The 24,444-nt window shown below is 36.0% G+C and overlaps 1 protein-coding gene across 22 annotated transcripts in view; it reads right to left on the reverse strand.

The window, feature by feature from the left end:
* Positions 1-216: 216 nt before the first annotated feature.
* The window catches only part of PTPN4 (protein tyrosine phosphatase non-receptor type 4), a 190,883-nt gene continuing 166,655 nt past the window's right edge, over positions 217-24,444 (reverse strand). For 20 of the 22 annotated variants that reach the window (XM_086349463.1, XM_086349429.1, XM_086349530.1 and 17 more), the window contains 4 exons: positions 22,073-22,201; positions 16,628-16,776; positions 14,952-15,087; positions 217-8,092 (listed from right to left, as the gene is read on the reverse strand). In XM_086349463.1, coding sequence (XP_086205589.1) covers positions 8,006-8,092; positions 14,952-15,087; positions 16,628-16,776; positions 22,073-22,201 — 501 coding nt within the window. In that variant the 3' untranslated portion in view covers positions 217-8,005. Of the gene's footprint in view, positions 8,093-14,951; positions 15,088-15,703; positions 15,842-16,627; positions 16,777-22,072; positions 22,202-24,444 lie in introns of those variants that run through there. The other 2 variants (XM_086349457.1, XM_086349491.1) reach the window with 2 other exon arrangements.

Below are 24,444 nucleotides of genomic sequence, written 5' to 3' on the forward strand. Positions count from 1 at the left end.
AGGAGCGTCTCATCAGACATGGTTTAATCTTCTAAACCCCTTTTAGTTCCTGACTCACCCACTCACCCGCAAATACAACCACTACATCAGTAATTCTAGAAATAAAATTTGCATTTAGCATTATCCTAGTCTATGATCACCCAATAATGAAAATAACCATTGTTTGAAAAGCCCAACAATGAAAACTCCCATAAAATAGTCTTTAAAACTCTTATATTTAAATTACTAAAGCACATCTTTATTTTGCAATTGAACAATTTAAAGTCACAGCTAGAGTTTTTTTCACGTTGAACCTGAACAACTATTTCTCAGTCAAAATGAATCGTGGCCAAGAAAATACGTATAATGACTGCATTTCACATAAAATTGCTTTCAGGGTTAAACAGTTTCAATGCAAACCAACATTTTTATCCTGTTTGCTGTTAGTACATAAAATTCATTGCAGGAATTCTAATTTTTCACGGAAATTAAGACAAATCCACAAGGTCTTTCAAGCACACAGTAAGCTGCAGTGACAAATGCACAGAATGCATAGTGATGATTTCAAATAACCCAGTGTTGACCAAATTCAAGTTCACAGATTTTAAATGAACTATATGATTCTTTGTCTCCTAATTACGGAAAACCATAGGGAAAGAGGTATTTTTGTGAAATAGGGGAAGAGAATTTAAAAAGTTAAGGGGCTAATCCCATTTAGCTACTAGTTCAGTACAACCAAACGTGAAATGGCAGCAAACAATGTAAAATCATAATCTAATTAGAAAATTAACTAGACTTTTAACTAGGTGACTTTTTGCCCTTCATATTTACATATAGCACCTGTGACAAGAAAAAAAATTCCAAATTGAAACAGTCTCTACATAGAAATACTATTTTTAAAACTACTACTTAAAAATATCACTGATGAGTCTATCATATACTATCTGTCCTAAAAATTAAGCCTACACTGTAGAAAATAAAGACTAGCTTTTCTTATTTGAAAAGATTACAATATGGGATGTAATTGCAACATCCTGATGCTGTTGGAACACCAGGCTGGACAGTTTTTATTTGCCTAAGCACTAATACTCTAATGACAGAAAAGGAAAACAGCTTAATGTAAACTTTTAGTCTCTTAAATCTTGCCCTTCAACATGTATACAAAGTGTCAGAACTTTGCCCCTTTCAACTTACTGGTGGTGAAGCACTGACTTATCACCTAATTACAACTCAAAACAAAACAAATGGATTCCAGGTGTTCATTATGTAATGTACAAAAATGCAAAGCAGAATGATTTTAGTGAACCAAATGTGGCTGAAGCTAGCTGACAGAACTCAGAGTCCAGCAAGACTGTCAACTGGGTAGCCTTTATTGTACCAAATAAATTACAGAAGAGTGGCAAAGCTAAAATCACACAAGTTACCTTTTAAATATCAAACGATCAAGGGATCATTGTAAAGCATTTAAACGTGGGTCTAATCCAATGAGCTCTACGTGCTAATGTTATATGTTTCCATATTTACAAGACTCTAGGATAAATTTTATCTTTAAATGTATAAATTAAGTCAGTAGTAAGCTTGAAATAAAGTGCTATTTGAAATTCAAAAAATCAATTTCAGCAATGAAATATGACCTACTCTATTGGATACTAGGAAGCTTGAGTAATCTTGTCAACTAGCTGAAGGGTTGGCAAAAAACTGGAACACAATTCAGGAATAGAAATGAAGAAGCTTCTTTTAGTAACAGGTAAAATGGGTTCAAGCGTGCCTACAGTGAATTTAGGGAAAACAAATCAGAACCTATTTTAGCCTAAGATTGTAGGGCTGAGTCTCCTTAATGATTTTACGGTGATAATTTCATGCAGCAATGTGACATTTTAGTTAAGATTATCAGATTATCTGCTAAATTTTGGAAACTCTCAGGGTTGAGGGGGCCTGATATTAATCTTTTAACAACTATAACAAAAATTAATGAAGGAAAATATTACATCATAAAGACTACGATAAATGGAAGTTTAAAAACCTTTTTTACCTTGGAGAAATGGAAGTAGGAGCCCAAATAATAAAGGCCCCGCTGAGTCAAGCTCAGTGCATGATGAATAATCAATACTACCTTTCAAAGAAATTGTTGAACAAATTAATCATACCTGTTGGTTTAAAATGTAGAGCTTTTTTTGTCTTCTGTTCAGCTAAATTAATAAACCCTCAGCCATGTAAGACACCACTGCTATAGGTCAGAGTTGGGCTCAGTGGTTTTACCTGTCCAAAATACTGAGAATAAAAAACAAACTATCTGTCAGGGCCTTTGCACTGATTTACTGTGGTGAGTGTTAGCCACACTTTTCTGGCTTCACCGAAGTCACATACTCCAGACAGCTGTCCTCATCTGCGGCTGAGACAGGGACGGAGCCTGAGAACTCTCCTTCACAGTAAACACATGCAGCAGAATGCTTACCCTCACACACACACTCCCCCAAACCAGAGGTCTACAATTTAATGATCTTATACTTAAAAACAGTATGCACACATTTTTTGTGAAAATTTCTATTCTAGAGCTAACACAAAGCAAAGTGAAAAAGAAGGAAAGTATTTGAAATATTGAAATATGCTTCAGTAATGATCATTGTTTATAAATAAAGTGACATTTTCTTCTAAAATTGCATTTTGTATAATGAAATGGGAAACACTCTTTCCTTTTCAATTCCTTGCTAACTTTTTTTTAAAACAAAGCGTATCCTTACCCTTAAGATCAAGTCTTAATTCTAGTAACATTTGAAAGATACATTCATTTCTTTACAGCATGAAAGACATACAAATATTATTTTTTTTCCTTTTTAAAGAACAAAGCAAAAGAAGTTAACAGTTTCAATCTTTTGTCCATAGAAAAATATTTTCTATATCATTTACACAACAATAGGTAGGAAAATTCTACAGTGTTTAACTGAAACTTTCTATGAGCAAAACAAGGCTTTCAAACATTTTCATTCTTATACTGGTTTTAGGAACACATTAGAACCTCTTCCTAAAACTATAGTCTTAAACTTGCAATATTGCTAATACCTTTCACTTTGTAAATTAAAAAAACAAAACAAACAAAAACTGGTTTACTTATTTATTCACTGAACCCTGCCTAGTCAGCATTGATGGACTGTACCCCAGTACCCCTGGCTGCCCAATCAGCTTAGATTACGACAATAAAGATAACAATAACCACCAAACTTTAGAAATCAACAATAAACTGTAGAAAAAGCATACAAATAAGTAGCAGCAAATTTAGATATGGGAACAAAAATAACTATTTGGTGTCTACCCACAACAATTTCACCCAGATTATAAAAATAAAATGTGTCATTTCTCACTGAAATAGGGATTGTTTTTGATAACATTGTAAGGCTTACTGTAGGAATTGCTACTGAGAAAAATGAAGTCTATGTATAGTAAAATGTGTTGAAAATAGTTGTAGATATTGTAAAGTAAGTTAATCCCCAAAAGTACAATTTTGAGATTAACTTCATGAGCTCTCTGTAAAATTGCTGAAGTTGCCTAATAGCAGTTAGCCCTCAAATAAATTTTGCTATTATACAAATTCCTTTGGAGCTATACAATTCTCTAAAAACTTTATAAAACAGTTGCTACAAGCTGTGTTGTGATCACACTGAGACACCAATAAAACTTTGCCAACAGATCAGTAATTCTGATACTTGATAAAATTAATCCAATGGGTTTTAAAACATAGGTATTTTACTTAGAGGAAATACCAGGAAAAAAAATGGTTGCAGAAACTGTAGTTGGCTAGCTGAAGCACACATTGAGAACCAATAAGCTATATTAATATAAAGCAGTTACTTTGTTGATGTGGTCATTTACATACAGAAGTTGTGGCACAATTTATCTTTCTCTTGTATTATTAAAAGGTATTTGTTCTAACAAATATTTTCCTTAATGTAAATGACTTAAATGCAAATTGATCAGAACTACAAAATAATTACTACAAAATAAAAGAGGTGTAAACATATCCCACATTATTGTGGTATAAATAATTTTTATGAATTCAAACTACTTTGGCAACCTTACCATCAGAATATCTTTAAATATTCAAAACACAGATATTACACAGAACATTGTTAAAAATCCTTATTTCCTTCTTCCTTCCTGATTTAAGATTATAAAACAAATATAAATGCTTTAATTCTACATGTTCACATTATGAACATAAATTATTTAAGTGGACATACATTCGAAATCTTCGTTCTATGTTTCAAGTGCTTTTAAAAAATCAGTCTTCTAATTTGCTTTTTCAAATGTTTTCACACTGCATGTACATCAGCCCAAATACTTGACAAAAGCTATTGTTTAGTCAGGGAAGCATGACAAGCAGACAGAGTGGAGCCCTAATTAGATTGCTTTTTAAAGCCTACTTGTTTTCTAAATTAAGTAAAAATACTGCCTGAGTATAATTCTTGAGCTGAAATAGACTATAAACTTCACAAGAATTTATGATATTCACAAGTTACCTATAGTAATAGAAGGTGAGCCTTGATAAAATCTTTCAAGTTTCTTTCAGCTCTCAGGTTGTGGTACATCTAGTGGAGACGGGAGACTTTTGTTCAAATAGCTGATTAGACCTGGCTAATCACCTGCCAACAGATTATAAACAACTCCCATAGTTAACATAATCCTTTACCCCTGTTTGTATCAGCCTTGGTGAAATACACAAATGCATAATCGCATAAAACATCTCTATGTGTATATACTAATACTTGAAATCTTCAAGCAGCTGTCATAATGGCTTAAAATATTTTTATACACTCGAAGTCAGTTTTTATATATAAATTTTCTCTTTACTCTTAATCAACATGGTCAACCCTTTCCGCCCTCCTACTTGTGCCAGCAGGCTGTACAAAGGAAGTGAATTCTTATGCTATTTACTCTGCCTTTATTTTGAATTATGCACTGATTTAATAAATACTAAGTGTTCTTCTTATGAATGCAGTCTATTCCAGAATATTCCTCAACCTGTGTACACAGTGCTGACACAAGTCAGATGGTCAACACAACACCTTCAAAGAACGTGGTAAAACCATCCTGAATCAGAGGCAAGGTTTTTTACAAACATTCTTAGCATTTACAAAAGTCCTTTGATTCACCAGGACCTATTTCCAGTTGTGAGAATAGCAACATTGATTTCTTGCACGTGTGGGTTGTTTGGGGGAGGCAGGGTTGGCTGCTGGAGAGGGGAGTAGTTTAGATACAAGGAATTTGGCATTTTTGTCACACATTATTACATTGATATGAATGGAACCTAGAACTACTAAGTGTACAAAAACTGCGATTATTCCTAGAACTCTACTTAGATTTATGAACAGATCAAAAACATTCCCAGGCAGGGAGTCCCCTGGAAGTCCAGTGGTTAGGAATTGGCTCTTTCACTGCCATGCACATGGGTTCGATCCTTGGTTGGGGAACAAAGATCCCAAGGCGTGGCCAAAAAATATCAGGCATAAACTCTTATTTGTTAGGTGAACAGGGAATCATAATTAGCAATGTTTACTTTAAAAAGCTGTAGGGATAATTTAAGTTTAAGTTACTAATAAATATGTCTTTGAAAAAGGATATTTTCTGTACATAAAAATACTGACAGGGTGTAGCTCCCAGAAGAAAAATTCATATATGAGAAATTTAAAGGTAATTTAAAATTTTTAATATATTATCATTTAAAAACTGGCATTAATGATTTACAAAGGCAGCAGTGCTTATTGTCAATAAATGATTAGTTACTTTCCAAAGTGTAAATGTAACCCTAAGTCAAAAAACATGACACCACGATCTGCTTACATCTATACAACTTTACCTTTTTGTCCATGGTTGTCATATTCTGCCCATACAGTTAGGATAGGTTTTCTTTTTAATTCAGGTAAAAAACTACTGCCAAAACAGTTACTAATTATGTAGACTCCCAACATTTTACTTTTTCACATTTCACCTTACCATGATGTCATACAGCAGTCTAAATCACACCTATCTGTTGGCAGAGAATGGAATGTTCAAATAAGACTGTGTGGCTATTTACTATCTTATACTGTCTTGACTGTGAAATTCAGAAACAGATACAAGAATTTCACTTTGACATAAAGGTTATGCTTACTTTTCTCTTTTAAAAAAAAGTAAAATATTTTAATACAACAATGTATTTGGTATTTTGGCTATTAACGTTTAGGACTTAACTTCATAAGATTTACTATTATGGATTTTTAACATTTGAAATAACATCATTTAGATTATGCCAAAAATTTAAAAATGTACATTTTCCCGCTCACACTAAATGACGTTCCAAAATATCTACCATTCAACTGTAAATTTTATCAAGACTATACAGAAATATTCAGAAACCACTGGTAAATGAATCTATTTTAACCATAATCCATATAAAGTAATTTTGTAATGTAACATTTCAATAGCCAAGAAAATTCCCACTTATATTAAAACTGGATAATTTTAAAGTTCTATCTCTCTGAGGACTTAAAAAGAAAAAAACAACGAAAAAACCTGAAGAGGATAATATACACACTCTTATCAGGTCCTCCATCAGGCTGGACAATCAAAACTCTCCATATTAACATGCTTATAACTTAATAAGTATATATAAATTGGAGTAGTTGTACACAAAATGACAAGAAAGTCCTCATCTTAGCTGTTGAGGGATTACATTTAGAAATAACTCAATAATGTTATATTCCTTGTTTGTAGTATCCCAATCAACAGACCAGTGTGAACAAAGCTTAACAAGAACTGAAATGAATGCTAAAAAGGGATAATTTAGTTAGTGATAGAAACAAGTCACAATTAGCTGCTTTAACTTTAGCTTATTCATATGTTTAACTTCAAAGTGTATATTAGGTGCCATTTCTAAAGGTAGGGGTAAAATAAATATGAAATTTGAAGAATAAAGCATCTTTTAACTTCAGCTGCTAAACTGTAACCCCTGTCCCTCAGGAAAGGAATGTGCAGGTTTTGAATAATTCCATAGCAGCAGAGCACTCACTCAGTAGGTCACAAATTATCTTGGCTTCTTGTGGCAAAATACAGGAATTGAGTAAGAAACAGAATTTCATTACCCTCCTTTGACTGCATAACTCTCAATACGAGAAGCCATTTTAAAAATGGTGAACTGATTCAAAATGCATAAAACTGTAAATGTACAATATACATACATACCTCCTAGTAGGGTCAAAGGAGTGCCTTTTCATTAGACATACAAAGACGTCGCAAGGCACTTAAGGGGTTAAGACACAATGCATGCATTCCTTTACATCAAGTATGTGAAATCACATGATTTGGAATAAGCCAACCTTATGATAAATGTTAAGTTACATTGTTAAATTCAAGAAAATTTGTAGATTCATATTTATACTTTCTATAAGATGCTGGTAAATGGACAATGTGCAGCATTTCCTGGGAAAAGCAAATTCCACTTTCTTCTTCCAAACAGCAGGTCTCTATGGGGGGAGTGTAGGGGAAGATGTGCTGCATCCATAGGCAGTGTATTGGCTAATATTGAGAATGATATTGCTAACATTTAAAAAGTAACATCTGGTCATCAGTATAGTAAGAACACGAATCACTGGGAGACACCAGAGCTGACTCCTGATGTTGAATGCTTTTTGCTTTCAAGATACAGGTATACAACAGAGATGCTGAGAATTCTGAGCCTTGTTTGTGGCAATTCTACCAGAAGGGGACGGCATGGCACCACCACAAGATGTCATAAATTACCCTGAACATACTCAGTTATTCACTATTTGTTTGGAGCAAAGAATGAAATAGTCTTCAAACACATGAATTATAGATTTTGAGAGAGTGACTTTTTCTTTAAAACATAAAGTGCAACAGTGCTGAAGTTTTCAGTTTTTGTTAATTCTTCTTCTTCTTTTTCGTCTGTTTAGATACCATTTCCTGTGAGCAGTGTTATGGCACAGTGACTATAATGGAAAGCAATTTCCAATACATTTCCCAGACCTTTGCTTTCTTATTTATTTGATGATGTCGTTAAAGGTTTAACAAATCCTTCTTCATAAACTTTCAAGATAGCTTCACATACAAATCTGTATTGACTCTGAAAAATAAAATATAAAAAACAGACTTGATCAGAAAGACTAGAAAATAAACAAACAAAAAAGACCAACATCTCACCTGGCTTGCTTATACAAGAAATACAAAGTAAAACTGCACGGATACATAATTTTTCACTAAGACTGGCAAAAAAAGTTTGACAACATATTTTGTTGGCTAAACTCACTCATACATTGCTAATAGGAATGTACAATACTACAAGCCTTATGGGTGAACACCTGGCAGTATCTAACAAAATTACATTAATGTATCTATTGACCCAGCAATCCCACTTCTAGGACTCTATCCAAAAGATAAACTAGAAAAAGAAACTGAAAATATTTATTCATAAATGAGGCTATTCACTGCAGATTTATAAAAACAAAAAAGTAGAAGCAATTCAAATTGTCATCAGTAAAGGGCTGGGTCTGTAATCAGGTACATTCTCAAAGTGGGTACTATGAAATGGAGAGAAAAGGAAAAAAGTCTACAGAATATTACAGAATGATTCCAGGATATTTTGCTAAGTAAAAAAAGGCAAGACAGAGAAAAGTGCATATATTATCTTTATAAGAGAAACGGGACAGGGATATAAATATGTACCTAACTCAACGTGTAAGAAAACAGAGAAGGAAGGATAAATCATTATGGCTTGCTATAAGGAAAGGACTCAACAGGGTGAAGGAGAGAGAGAGAGATTAGACTTTATTGAATATACTTCCTTCTTTCATAAATTTCACTTTGGAATCATGTAAAGATATTCCGTAATTAGAACATGAATTTTAAAAGCCTCTATAAACTGAAAATACATAACATATCCATGTGTGTATCTAGTTGATGGCATAACCACACAGAAAGGAGCTATTTCAAAGGACTTTGAAACAGTAATTTGACTATATATCTTTTGTAGAATATATATTCCAAAACAAAATAACTGTGGAAAAGAACTAAAAATTCTCTTTGGTAATCGGTGTTAGCTTTGTTATTCTGAGACTTTGTTGGGTATTGTGTAATAAAACAAATGAGTACTTGTGACATGCTACATCTTCCATTTCCAGTACCATGGAGAACCTGCACTCTTGTTAAAGAAGGAAAAAAAAGGGACAAAGATGTTAAGTAGAAAATGGTAAGTGAAAACACTGTGGTCTGAATCTGTAGCGGAAGCACCAGTGTTAACTCGTGATAAGTTTGTTTTCCCTCTTCTGGCCACCGAAGATTTTCAGACACATACTGACACTTAGCCAACAGCAATAAAAATCCCTCAGAAGGTGGTCCCTAAAATAATTCCTACGTCTTCCATTTCCAGTACCATGGAGAACCTGCACTCTTGTTAAAGAAGAAAAAAAAAGGGACAAAGATGTTAAGTAGAAAATGGTAAGTGAAAACACTGTGGTCTGAATCTGTAGCGGAAGCACCAGTGTTAACTCGTGATAAGTTTGTTTTCCCTCTTCTGGCAACCGAAGATTTTCAGAGACACATACTGACACTTAGCCAACAGCAATAAAATCCCTCAGAAGGTGGTCCCTAAAATAATTCCCCAATAAAAAGGACCAGAACTTAATGGAGAAATTACTAATGCTAAGTCTGGGACAAGAAATGTACAAGCAGGACATCTATACTGATAGCAATAAGCTATCAAAGTCACTAGGTCTTAACATAAAGGCTCAGGAGCTAGAATGAACAGTCTCCTAGGAACCAAAAATGGAAAAAATTATGCATATTTAAGAAAAATAATTGCAATGGGTTGAAACATATCACACATAAGTTTAAATACATGAATTCAAAACAATACCAAAACAAACAAAAGTAAGTGGTCGCCACTGGGAGAGGCCAATGAACCAACTCATTACATTAAAAACTTGTAAGTAAAGGGAAAGCATCAAGTATTTATCTTGCCTTTCCTATGCAGACTGTATCACCAGTTAACCAAACAGCAGATGAGAAGTTTTAAAGAAGTATTCCAACTCTTTTAAAGAAGTATTCCAACTAATAAATAAAAAAAAGGAGTAATAGAATATCATCATTTTGCAAGCCAAATGGATAAATGATGCAGACACTGATCACTCAAGGCTGCTACCATCACAAAAGGAAGGCAGACACATCATGTGCCTCTCGAAGGAAGAACATAACACCACGAAGGTGCTATAGGCTACAGATCCATTTACCAGATAAGACAGAGAACACCACCTTGTTCCCACCAGAACGCAACCAGCAAAACCTAGACTATGGGAAAACATGCAGCACAAACATCCTGGTTTGCTCATCAAATAAACTGCAAGATAAAGAAGAGAGATTGGACTTCTCTGGTGGCGCAGTAGATAAGAATCCTCCTGTCAATGCAGAGAATATGTGTTTGATCCCTGGTCCAGGAAGATTTCACATGTGGAGCAACTAAGTCAGTGCACCACAACTACTGAGCCTGCACTCCAGAGCCCACGTGCTGCAACTACTGAAGGCAGAGCACCTAAAGCCTGTGCTCCGCAACAAGGAGAAGTCACTGCAATGAGAAGCTCATTCGCTGCACCAAAGAGTAGCCCCAGCTCGCCACAAATAGAGAAAGCCTGCACAAAAGCAACAAAGGCCCAGTGCAGCCACAAAAAAAAAAAAAGAGAGAGAGAGAGGTAGGAAGAAGATACAGATTAAAAGAGGTTTAGGAGACAAAGACCAATCAAAATATGTGGACCATATTTGAATCTTGGCTTTACACAAACTGTAAGAACAAAATCAAAAACTTATTATGTATGACATGATCCAGCAATTTGACTCCTGAGTATATATCTTAAAAGATTGAAAGCAGTGTCTAAAAGACACTCATGCTCACACTCATGAGACATTCATGCTCACAGCAACATTAGTCAACAAAACCTAAAAGTACCATCACTAACTCAATAGACATGAGTTTGAGCAAATTCTGGGAGATAGTGAAGGACAGGGGAGCCTGGCGTGCTGCAATCCACGGGGTCACACAAGTTGGACATGACTTAGCAACTGAACAACAACAAAAGGTGAAAATAAATGTCCAATAACGGATAAAAGGATAAGCAAAATGTGGTATACACATACTATGAAGTATTTTTCAGCTTTAAAAAGACAGGAAATTCTGCCACACAACATGGATGAGCCTTGAGGATATTATGCTCAGTGAAATAAGCCAATCGCAAAATCATATATGTACGATTCCATGTATATGATATATCCAGAGCAGTCTGATTCACAGAAACAGAAAACAGAATGATGGCTGCCAAGGGACCGGAAGAGAGGAAAATGGAGAGTCATAGTTTAATGGGTACAGAGTTTTAGTTTTTCAAGATGAAGAAGTTTTAATGATTGGTTATACAACAGTGTGAATATACTTAACACTACTGAATTGTACATTTAAAAATGGTCAAGATGGTAAATTTTGTGTTCTGTATTTTACAACAATTAAAAATAAATCTATTATGTATGGATATGGATATAAAAACCTCAAGAAAATACCAGCAAATCAAGTCAAGCAACACATAAAGAGAATTATATACCATGTCTAAGTAAGATTTAGCTCAGGAATGCAAGGTAAGTTTAACACTCAAAAATTAATCAATCTAATACACTCTATTAATAGAGTAAGACACAAACCACATGATCATCTCGACAGATACAGAAAAAGCATTTGACAAAACTGAACACCCTTTTGTCATGAGACCACTCAATAAACTAGTGTGAGGGCACCTTCTCAATTTGATAAAAAAGCATTAATGAAAATCTATGGCTAACATGATACTTAGTGGTAGAAAACAGAAAGCTGTCTTCTAAGGCCAGGAACAAGACAAGGATGTCTAGTTTCATCACTTCTACTTAACACTATACTGGAGGTTCCTGCTGGGGCACTTGGGCAAGATGAAGAGAAGATATGAAATGAGATAAAAAGAAAACCATACCTATATTGGAAAGGAAGAACTAAACTATATTTGCAAATGACACAATTTTATAGAGAGAGAATCTTAAGGAATCTACTTTCACACATACAAAAAATTGAGTTAATAAGTGATTTCAGCAAGGCTGCAGGCTACATGGTCTATATTCAAAACCAGCTTATTTCTATATTTAAGCAATGCATAATCCTAAAACAAAATTAAGAAGACAAGTCCACTTACAATATGACCAAAAAGATTAAAAAAAACTTAAGAATACATTTAACAAAAAGAAGTACAAGATTTGCACTTTGAAAACTACAAAATACTGCTGAAGAAAATCAGTGAAAACATAAATAAATGGAAAGACATTTTGTGTTCACGCTTTTGAACATGGATTATTATTAAATGGCAACACTCTGTAAAATGACCTATACATTTAATGCAATCCCTATCTTGCTTTTTTTGAAGAGAGGACAAACTGTTTCTAATGCTCATATGGAAATGCAAGGGACCTAGAACAGCCAAAACAGTCTTGAAAAAAACAAAGTTGCAAGATACAGATTTCCTGACTTCAAAATTTATTATAAATGTTTAGTATTCAAGACAGTGTGGTATTAACATAAGAACAGACATAAAAATCAACGGACTACAACTGAAACTCCAGAAATAAACACTTGTATTTGTGGTCACCTGATTTTTGACAAGGGACCCAGAAACAATTCATGAGGAAAGAATAGTTTTTTCAACAAATGGGGCTGAGACAACTGGAGGTCCATACAGAGAAGAATCAAGTTAGAACGCTACCTCAAACCATATGTAAATATTAACTCAAAATGTATCAGACATGTGAGACCTAAACTATAAAACTCTTGGAAGAAAAGGGAGGGATAAATATTTGTGACTTTAAATTAGGCTGTGATTTCTTAGCTATGACACCAAAAGTATACGTGATTAAAAAGAAAACTAGACTTAATCAAAATTCTAAAAATTTGTGCTTCAAATTAATCAAGAAAGTGAAAGATCAGTATAATACACTTGCAAATCACAGATCTATAAGAGACTTTATTTAGAAAATATAAAGAACTCTTAACAATTCAATGATAAAAACCCAAATTGCAGAACAGGCAAAAGACTTGGATATTTCTTGAACAAAGATACACAGATAGATGACCACATGAATCATTACTTATTACAGAAATGAAAATCAAAACCACAATAAGATACCACTCTATATTTAACAGGATGGCTAAAATAAAAAAAAAGATAATGACAAGCAATGACAATGATGTGGAGAAAATGGAACGCTCACATTCTGCCAGGGGACTGCAAAATGGTAACATCTGCTTTAAACAGTTCCTCACATTACCTAGCAATTTCTCTCCTGAGTATATACCCAAGAGAAATGAAAACATTTCCACACAAAAACATATATACAAATGCTTATGGTATCATTATTCACAATAGTGAAAAAGTGGAAACAATCCAGAAGAATATGTATCTATTCAGTGAAAAAGGAATGAAGTACTGATTATACTACAGAATGTATATCCTTTTAATGTTATGCTAACTAAAAGAAGCCAATTATAAAAGATCAAATTATAGGATTCCATTCACATGAATGGTCCAGAATAGGCAAACCGATGGAAATCAAAAGTAGATTAATAGTTGCCTAGGACTAGGTTGGGGAAGGCTGGGGAAGATACTAGGAAAAATGGGTACAGGGAACCTTTTTTGGAGTGAAGAAAATGAGCTAAAACTAGATAGCAATGATGGTTGCCAAACACCATGATATACTACAAACCAGTGAACTGCACATTTGTTATAAAGGTGAATTTTATGGTACGTGAATTATATAAAGCTATTCTAAAATTTGAGAAGACATGATTAATATGAAACAACTGGAAATCTGAATACTGGCTATTGCTAATATTAGAGAATTATTGTTAATTATAATTTGGTGTGATAATGGTATTACGGTTTTGTTTAGAAGGAAAAACACTCCTTATATTTTAGAGAAACATACTGAAATACATATAGACAAAATGATATGGTATCCAGGGTTTGCTTCAAATATGAGGAGAGTAGGTAGCCGTATAAAGGAAACGTGATGGCCAATGCCAGGGCTGAGTACGCAACACAGTGTTCAGTACATTACATTGTCTATTTTTGTGTAAGTTTGAAATTCTCTATAATTAAATGCTAATAATATAGCAGGCATTTATTAGACCACATACGTCAGTTCACTTGAGTAACCTTAATGCTGCCAACAATGCAAACATTCCACAATGGCTTAATATAAAAAATAATCTTAACTTTAAATTTTCATGATTCTTCTTTTGATTCTTGGAACATAATTCAGAGTCATTATAAAATACAGTAAGTTAATAGCTTAACTTAATATTAACAGTAAGTTAATAGCTTAATTTCTATGATTTTTGCTGTTGCAATTTAAGTTCTTATGGAAAAAAGAGAGGCAATTTCCCCATAGCTGTTTCACAGAAAGCAGTCTATCAAGATTCTCCAGTCTAGGGACACTATGGTTCTCAGCATTCCATTTGACTAAGTAACACAGGATAAGTTGCTCCTCTGCACCTGTTGAAGCAGTCAAAAACTAGCAAGCGAGGGTAGTGTCGGCAAACATTTTCTATAAAAAACCAGATAGCAAACATTTTTGGTTTTGCAATCACATGGTGGCCTGCTGCAACTTTTCAGCTCTGCTACTGTAATGTGAAAGCAGCCATAGATAATATGTAAATACATAGCTGTGGCTGATTCCAATAAAACTTTATTTATAAACACAAGTGGCAGGCCAGGTTTGGCTCATGGACAGTATCTGCCAATCCCTAAGCTAGAGTTATTACCTCCTGGAAGAGAATTAAAAAGAGAAAAGTATAGTTTGGAACATACACTGATAACAAAAAACCATGACGTTGAGAATATACACTTACACATGAGCTATGTAGTACTTACAGGAGTTTGGATCATCATGGCTCGCTGATCTCTCATTGTTCTCACAATATCTAGTGGATAAACTGGCTGATTGCATTCAATGAGACACATGGCTGTTTCCATAGTAATAAGAACCCCAGTTCTTCCAATCCCAGCACTAAAAAGGATAAATATGGGGCAAAGTCTTACTGATACTGTTCTGTTAAACTCCTTATGCCTTTTGTGCAGAAACTTAGAGAACTGAATCATATTACAGTAGAAGAACAATTTGATTTTAATATTTTAACAAAAGTGGCAAAGCAACTGGAAACCATTTTGAAAACAAAAAAAAAATTTCACTTAATACAGATTAAATGGTTTATAACCACCTCTCCCCCACTGTTAGTTGCCAATATACAACTTTAAAAGTGTTACATTTCAGTTTTTAAAATCTGAACTTCTAACAAATAGAAGATTAGTGACATAATAGCTTTAAAATGCAAAATAAGAGAATTACAATAATAAATCATTAACAAAAGCAAAAAAGACAACTAAAACACTAAAAAAATTAGCTTTTAAAGCCAAATTTAATTTTCATTAAACTTTACCACTGAGGTGGTTAAGAACTTTGTGAAGCATTCTGCAGCTACTGAGAACTAAGGATATCCAACAGCCGAATGTGCCCACCATTCCTGTCATCTGCCTCTCAAATAACTAGGCTAAAATCTGTTTTAATGAATGTGAAAGTCTACCCTTAAAAAGTGCTGGAAAGTATAAGGATAAAGAGATACCTTAATACATCCTCTGAATCAAATCACTTAATAACAGAAGTAACAAGGAGAAGGAGAAAATATTTCCTGGCTCCTAATCTCTGGGTCTGTGGCAGTGAGGCTGGAGTCACTGATTTCAGTCCCTTGAGGGCAGATGGGCGCCTGAATATGAAAGGAAGGAGGGTGTCCACTACTGCTCACTTGGAGCTCCTGGAAGTGGCACATCCTGAGGTAGTATTGGGTGGAGTCATCACCGACTCAATGGACATGATGAGTATGGGTAAGCTCCGGGAGTTAGTGATGGACAGGGAAGCCTGGTGTGCTGCAGCCCATGGGGTTGTAAAGAGTCAGACATGACTGGGCAACTGAATTGAACTGAACTGAACTGACTCCAAGGATGTGAAATGCCAATCAAAGGTCTTAGGAGGGGCCAGGATGGAGTACCTTGCTGGAGGGGGAAATCCAAACCTTATGATACAATCTAATTCTTACAATATTGTTATTTCTCAAATCTATAATACCATTAAATTTAAGACATAACCCAATTTCAGAAATGTTTGACTATGAAAAAGATAAACTTCTAAGAACTAGTATTATTTTTACTTTTTATGATAAAGTTTCTGCCAATTGTATGTTAAGTCATATTCTTTGCTTTCTACCTTCAGAACACAGCTTTGAGTTCTAATTTACCAGAATGACAATCACAACTTAAGGGCAAAATAAGAGTACATATTCCCTTTAAAAAATGACCTATTTAATCACTACGTCATTCAGTAGTGTCCAACTCTTTGCGACTCCACAGGGGTCAGAGCCCACCAGGCTCCTCTCTCTGGTGGGGTTTCCCAGACAGGAATACTGCAATGGGTTGCCACTCCCTTCCGGGCTTCCCTGGTGGCTCAAACGGAATCTAGTCAGTTACTCAATCATAAAAGACAGAAAATAAAATACCTGCAATGAACAACTATAGGTTCTTCCTTGCCAGCCCTCTTATTTCGTACGTGGCAAACAAAATCCAGGAAGTCGCTTGAATCGTCAGGGACTCCGTGGTCGGGCCAGGCTATGTACTGGATTTGAGTGAGTGGACGACTCTCGTTTTTCTACGTATAAATGAAAGATTATGCAACTGACTTAGAAATAATCCTTAAAATATATGTAAACATTCATGTCATTTTAATTTTAGAAGCAAAAGAAACTACTTTCGTTATGCCCCAAAAGTAATGTATAAATTCAATAAAACTCAAAAGTTTAAGGAAAAGGGAAGAAACCACTTTATAGAAACAGCTGCATCCATTTAAGAATCAGTCACCTGGATTATCACTCTTCTTATAACTAAATTTCTATATTTATATTTTTAGGATGATAATCAGGTAAACAGACAAAAATAGATTAAGATTCCAGAGAAATGTTTAAAACAAAATAAAAACTAGGTGAGCAAAAAAGGTTAAAAAAATTTTTTTTAATGAACGAAGTTGGGCTAATCCTGATAAGAACAAGTGAAATTATGGACACCAAGAAAATAAAATCTCAAAGTAAATGCAGATTAAAAACTGGAGACCATAAAACACAAAATCAAATCAATATTTAATTCTTCTTTGGGAATCAATTTCTCCATTGGTATAATGGAGAAAGTAAGGTATTGAATGTATACATCTTAGTTCAAATCTCAATTTCGCCAGTTAAGACAGTATTTCATGGTCTCATTTTCTTCAACTGAAAAATGAAACAACATCTACACCTAAAAGGGATAGTCTTACGTTACAACTGATTCATTTCAAGGACCTGCAAATCACCCAATCACAGCTGTTTGGAATCATATACTCATAGTCAGATTCCAACACTGTGAAATCTGGTTACTGTCACTTACATTGGATGAACTTCCAAAGAACATGAATGTAAAGGTACTTAAGAAAAAAGAATTCCCAGAGAGACCTCAATTTAGTCTGGGAACTAATGTTACAGATAATTAAAGGCATCTAATACAGAATACCTTTGACTATTATTGTTAACAAAAGAACTTAATGGTACCAGTAATCTGCAAGAAGGATAATTAAAGTCATACTTTATTAAGTTTTGGGGAAGTGTTTATCTGTTTGTCCATCTATCCATCCATGTACATATGTATTTATGGCAGCAAATTAATTTTCCCAATTATATTTGGCTCAAAAATGAAAAAAACAGCTTCTTGGCTTGCTTTGTTACATATAAACAAGCACACATGCCCAAACCCAAAATTCATTCTGATAGTATCTCCAGCCCATAAGGTTTTGAAACTGTACTTTCTTGTAACTTCAGTTTTATTCAGTGCCAGATTCCTGCAGTATACATTAGCAAAACTTCTAGCTCCCTTCCTTTCTAGTCAGCAAGGTCCCATCTCACTGGACTCTTCTGGTCACTTTCAGGGATGGGGTGCGTTAGGAGTGGTGTGTGAGTGGAGTTAGGGGAGATGTGGTCTCATCTCCGAAGGCTTCACTGTGGATGCCTGTGATGTTGGCTCTTCTCCAGCAATCACTCCTTTCTTCCTACAGCCCCTTAGCCCCAACATGGCTGGTGTAGGCACTGGCAGCCTGACAAGACAAGCAGATTCTGCCTCCACATACATCTTCCAGTTGGGTTACTGAGCTGGCATTTATTCATCAGTTTGCACTTCTGGCTTTAATCTGGAAGCCAAATGGAGGGACTCAGGGAGCAGGTAAGGAAAACTAACAATTAAAAAGCTGTAAAGACACCCACTCCAGTATCCTTGTCTGAGAAATCCCATGGACAGAGGAGCCTGTCAGGCTACAGTCCATGGGGTCACAAAAGAGGTGAAGATGACTTACTGACTAAACAATAGCAGCAATCTGTCTGATGTTACAGTGTCCTGCCTACAATCTTACCCTCCTAAATAATGAGGAGATTGTGAAACTGATCTTCTCCACTCATTTCATGTTCAGTCACTTAGTCATGTCCAACTCTTTGTGACCCCATGGACTGTAGCACAACAGGTCTCCCTGTCCTTCACTAAATCCCAGATCTTGCTCAAACTCATGTCCATTGATTCAGGGATACCATCCAACCATCTAGTCCTCTGTTGTCCCCTTCTCCACCTGCCTTCAATCTTTCTCAGCATCAGGGTTTTTTCCAATGAGTTGGCTCTTTGTATCAGGTGACCAAAGTATTGGAGCTTCAGCTGTAGCATCAGTCCTTCCAATGAATATTCAGGATTGATTTCCTTTAGGATTGACTGGTTGGATCTCCTTGCTGTCCAAGGGACTCTGAAGAGTCTTCTCCAACATGACAGTTCAAAAGCATCAAGTCTTTGGCCCTCAGCATTCTTTATGGTCCAACTTTCACATCCATACACAACTACTGGAAAAATCGTAACTTTGATGACATAGATCTTTGTAGGTTAAGTAATGTCTCAGCTTTTTAATACGCTGTTTAGGTTTGTCATAGCTTTTCTTCCAAGGAGTAAGCATCTTTTAGTTTTCTGGCTGCAGTCACCATCTGCAGTGATTTTGGAGCCCCCCCCAAAAAAGTCTGCCACTGTTTCCACTGTTTCCCCATCTATCTGCCATGAAGTGATGGGACCGGATGCCATGATCTTAGTTTTTTGAATGTTGAGTTTTAAGCCAGTGTTTTCACTCTCTTATCTCACCTTCATCAAGAGGCTCTTTAGTTCCTCTTCACTTTCTGCCATAAGGGTGGTGTCATCTGTGTCATCTGCATATCTGAGGTTATTGATTTCTCCTAGCAATCTTGATTTCAGCTTGCGTTTCACTTAGCCCAGCATTTAACATGATGTACTCTGCATATAAGTTAAATAAGCAAGAAAACAATACATAGCCCTGACATACTCCTTTTCCAATTCTGAACCAGTCTGTTGTTCCATGTTCAGTCCTAACTGTTGCTTCTTGACTTGCATACAGGTTTCTCAGAAGGCAGGTAAGGTGGTCTGGTATTCCCATCTCTTGAAGAACTTTCTAGTTTGTTGTGACCCACACAGTCAAAGGTTTTAGGATAGTCAATGAAGCAGAAGTAGATGTTCTTCTGGAATTCTGTTGCTTTTTATATGATCCAACAGATGTTAGCAATTTGATTTCTGGTTCCTCCACCTTTTCTAAATCCAACTTGAACACCTGGAAGTTCTCAGTTCATACACTGTTGAAGCTAGCTTGGAGAATTTTGAGCTTTACTTTGCTAACATATGAAATGAGTGCAATCGTGTGGCAGTTTGATCCTTCTTTGACATTGCCCTTCTTTGGAACTGGGATGAAAACTGACCTTTTCCAGTCCTGTAGCCACTGCTGACTTTCCCAAATTTGCTGGCATATTGAGTGCAGCACTTTAACAGCATTAGCTTTTAGGATTTGAAATAGCTCAGCTGGAATTCCATCACCACTATTAGCTCTATTCATAGTGATGCTTCCTAATGCCCACTTGAGTTCACATTCTAAGATGTCTGGCTCTAGGTGAGTAATCACACCATCGTGGTTATCTGGGTCATTAAGATCTTTTCTGTATAGTTCTTCTGTGTATCCTTGTCACATCTTCTTATCTTCTGCTTCTGTTAGGACCATACCATTTCTGTCCTTTATTGTGCCCATCTTTGTATGAAATGTTCCCTTTGTATCTATAATTTTTTTACAGAGATCTCTACTCTTTCTCATTCTATTGTTTTCCTCTATTTCTAGGCATCGTTCACTTAGGAAGACTTTCTTATCTCTCCTTAATATTCTTTGGAACTCTGCATTCAGATGAGTATATGTTTCCTTTTCTCCTTTGCCTTTCATGTCTCTTCTTTTCTCAGCTATTTGTAAGGCCTCATCAGACAACCACTTTGCCTTTTTGCATTTCTTCTTATTGGGGATGGTTTTGATCACCACCTCCTGTACAATGTGACAAACCTCGCTCCATAGTTCTTCAGGAACTCTGTAAGATCTGATCCCTTGAATCTATTTGTCACTTCCACTGTATAATCATAAGGGGTTTGATTTGGGTCATACTTGAATGGTCCAGTCATTTCCCTACTTTCTTCAATTTAAGTCTGAAATTTGCAATAAGGTGTTCATGATCTGAGCCACAGTCAGCTCCCGGTCTTGTTTTTGCTGACTGTATACAGCTTTTCCATCTTCGGTTGCAAAGAATATAATCAGTCTGATTCTAGTATTGACCATCTGGTGATGTCCACATGCAGAGCCATCTCTTGTGTTGTTGGAAGAGGGTGTTTGCTATGACCAGTGCATTCTCTTGGCAAAACTCTGTTAGCCTTTGCCCTGATTCATTTTGTACTCCAAGGCCAAACCTGCTGTTACTCAAGGTATCTCTTGACTTCCTACTTTTGCAGTCCAATCCCCTATGATGAAAAGACATCTTTTTTTTTGGTGTTAGTTCTACAAGGTCTTGTAGGTCTTCATAGAACCATTTTACCTCAGTTTCCTTGGCATTAGTGGTTGGGGCACAGACTTGGGTTACTGTGATGGTTTGCCAAACTGAATGGTTTGCCCTGGAAATGAACAGAGTTCCTTCTGTTGCTTTTGCGACTGCACCCAAGTACTGCAGTTTGTACTCTTTTGTTGACTATGAGAGCGACTTCATTTCTTCTAAGGGATTCTTCCCCACGGTAGTAGATATAATGGTCATCTGAATTTAATTCATCCATTCCAGTCCATTTTAGTTCACTGATTCCTAAGATGTCGATGTTCACTCTTGCCATCTCTAGTTTGACCACTTTGTCCACTTTTAATTTACCTTGATTCATGGACCTAACATTCTAGGTTTCTATGCAGTATTATTCTTTATAGCATCAGACTTTACCTTCACCACCAGATGCACCCACAACTGGGTGTTTTTATCACTTTAGCTCAGTCTCTTCATTCCTTCTGGAGCTATTTCTCTGCTCTTTTCTAGTAGCATAATGGGCACCTACCGACCTGGTGAGTTCATCTTTCAGTATCATACCTTTTTGCCTTTTCATACTGTTCATAGAGTCCTCAAGGCAAGAATGCTCATTAAAAAGGGGGAATAATCTAATAGCTGTCTGTTGTTATTTCCATTTCCATCTCCATTTCCATTGGAGATGTACTTCAATACCTTACTGATATTACTTGGAGAAAGAGATGTATAATTAACACCCTGGTATGATTTTTATGAATAGGGAAAATATTAATAGTAATAAGTATTATTTACTCAATTATTTTTTTACTGATCATTCATACTTAGCTACAGAAATTGGAAATATTATACTAAGAGAACATATTTTATAAGATTCCAGTGTATCCTAATGAAGCAAATAGTTCAATAATTTTTTGTATTTCCTAATAACTAGGACTCAAGATTAAAAACATTTTCATCTTTCAAAGCCTTTACCTTAAACATAACAGCTCTAATCAGTAGGCCCCCCGGTTCCCCTACCTCCTGGTTGAACAGTGTCATCTTCCTGAAGACATATGCAGTGTTCCCCTCTTCTGAGTGGCAGGTGACTTGGTAGCAGCCGTAGGATGAACTTCCTGTGGGTTCCGGCCAATACTGGTGACACTTAACCTGGTATCAATAAATTTTAGAAATAGACATAATTTAGGTTCTCCAATTTTTTTAATATTTTAATTTTTAAGAACTTTCAAGCTTAAAGAAATATGACAAAAATAATTTAATGAATTCTCATATACCCTTCAATTTCACTCGTCTCACACACTAGTAAAGTAATGCTCAAAATTCTCCAAGCCAGGCTTCAATAATACGTGAACCGCGAAATTCCAGATGTTTAAGCTGGTTTTGGAAAAGGCAGAGGAACCAGAGATCAAATTGCCAACATTCGCTGGATCATCGAAAAAGCAAGGGAGTTCCAGAAAAACATCTATTTCTGCTTTATTGACTATGCCAAAACCTTTGATTGTGTGGATGACAATAAACTGTGGAAAATTCTGAAAGATATGGGAATACCAGACCACCTGACCTGCCTCTTAAGAAATCTGTATGCAGGTCAGGAAGCAACAGTTAGAACTAGACATGGAACAACAGACTGGTTCCAAATAGGAAAAGGAGTACGTCAAGGCTGTATATTGTCACCCTGCTTATTTAACTTATATGCAGAGTACATCATGAGAAACGCTGGGCTGGAAGAAGCGCAAGCTGGAATCAAGATTGCAGGGAGAAATATCAATAACCTCAGATTTGCAGATGGCACCATCCTTATGGCAGAAAGTGAAAAAGAACTAAAGAGCCTCTGATGAAAGTGAAAGAGGGAAGTGAAGAAGTTGGTTTAAAGCTCAACATTCAGAAAACTAAGATCACAGCATCTGGTCCCATCACTTCATGGCAAATAGATGGAGAAATAGCGGAAACAGTGGCAGACTTTATTTTTCGGGGCTCCAAAATCACTGCAGATGGTGACTGCAGCCATGAAATTAAAAGACACTTACTCCTTGAGAGAAAAGTTATGACCAACCTAGAGAGCATATTAAAAAGCAGAGACATTACTTTGCCAACAAAGGTCCATCTAGTCAAGCAGTCGTGTATGGATGTGAGAGTTGGACTATAAAGAAAGCTGAGCGCTGAAGAATGATGCTTTTGAACTGTGGTGTTGGAGAAGACTCTTGAGAGTCCCTTGGACTACAAGGAGATCCAACCAGTCAATCCTAAAGGAAATCAGTCCTGAATATTCATTGGAAGGACTGATGTTGAAGCTGAAACTCCAATACTTTGTCCACCTAGTGCGAAGAGTTGACTCATTGGAAAAGACCCTGATGCTGGGAAAGACTGAAGGTGGGAGGAGAAGGGAACGACAGAGGATGAGATGGTTGGATGGCATCACTGACTGAATGGACATGAGTCTGAGTAATCTCCGCAAGTTGGAAGAGGCCTGGCCTGCTGCAGTCTATGGAGTCACAAAGAGTCGGACATGTCTGAGCGACTGAACTGAACTGAACATATACCCTTCACAGAGATCTGTCAACAAGCAACATTTTTTTTTGGTCATTTCTTCTCTTTGTAATAAGAGTCTGTTTGGATATATTTCGAAACTTCAAATATCTTGTTTACAACAAGCTTCCAACCTTAAGTAATTATTACTACGAGGGTGGCAAATGGTATACTAATCGCTATATTTCTTAGATTTAATAGTAAGAAAGACTCTTCAACTAAAATGGGAAATGCAATCCATTTACTTTCATAAATTAGGATTAAAAAAATAAGATTTAATGACATACAATTCTGTTACATTCTATTCAGCCATTTAAAACACACTACTCTATCATTTTTAGAATATCCACAGAGCTGTGTAACCCTCACCACAATCACTTTTAGAATACATTCATTACTCCCAGAGGAAGGCCCACATCCATCGGTAACGACCATGCAACTCCTCTAAGCCACCTGTCTCCTTCCATCCCAGACCTGGGCAACCACTGCTCTACTTTCTGTCCCCTGTGGCCTACTTTGGACATCACATATAATTGAACCATAAAATATGTTGTGTTTTGCCGGGAGCCCGCGAGAGACATTCCACTCGTGACAAAGGTCATGAGGAAGGAGGCTCGGCATACGCAAAGGCGGGCTCGAGCCTCAGGAGTCCCCTCGGATATTCTCGAGCATCTACCCCCCAAAAACCAGAGTCTGCCTGCTTTACTGCTTTGTGCTCTCACCTCTGACTTTACTGGGGGCTGTCCCCCACCACCATCTCGCTCTCTCTGTCAAAGAGTTAACTTACAGCTCCAATTAATAAAGTTCCTGGGCAATTAGGAGTGTTTAAATCTCTAACTCGCCTGACAAGTTTACCCGGACTCCTA

Source organism: Bos grunniens, chromosome 2 (assembly GCF_055505025.1).
Source record: "Bos grunniens cultivar Pamir isolate PY7600 chromosome 2, Bosgru_T2T1.0, whole genome shotgun sequence".
In the NCBI taxonomy this organism is placed as follows: Eukaryota; Metazoa; Chordata; class Mammalia; order Artiodactyla; family Bovidae; genus Bos; species Bos grunniens.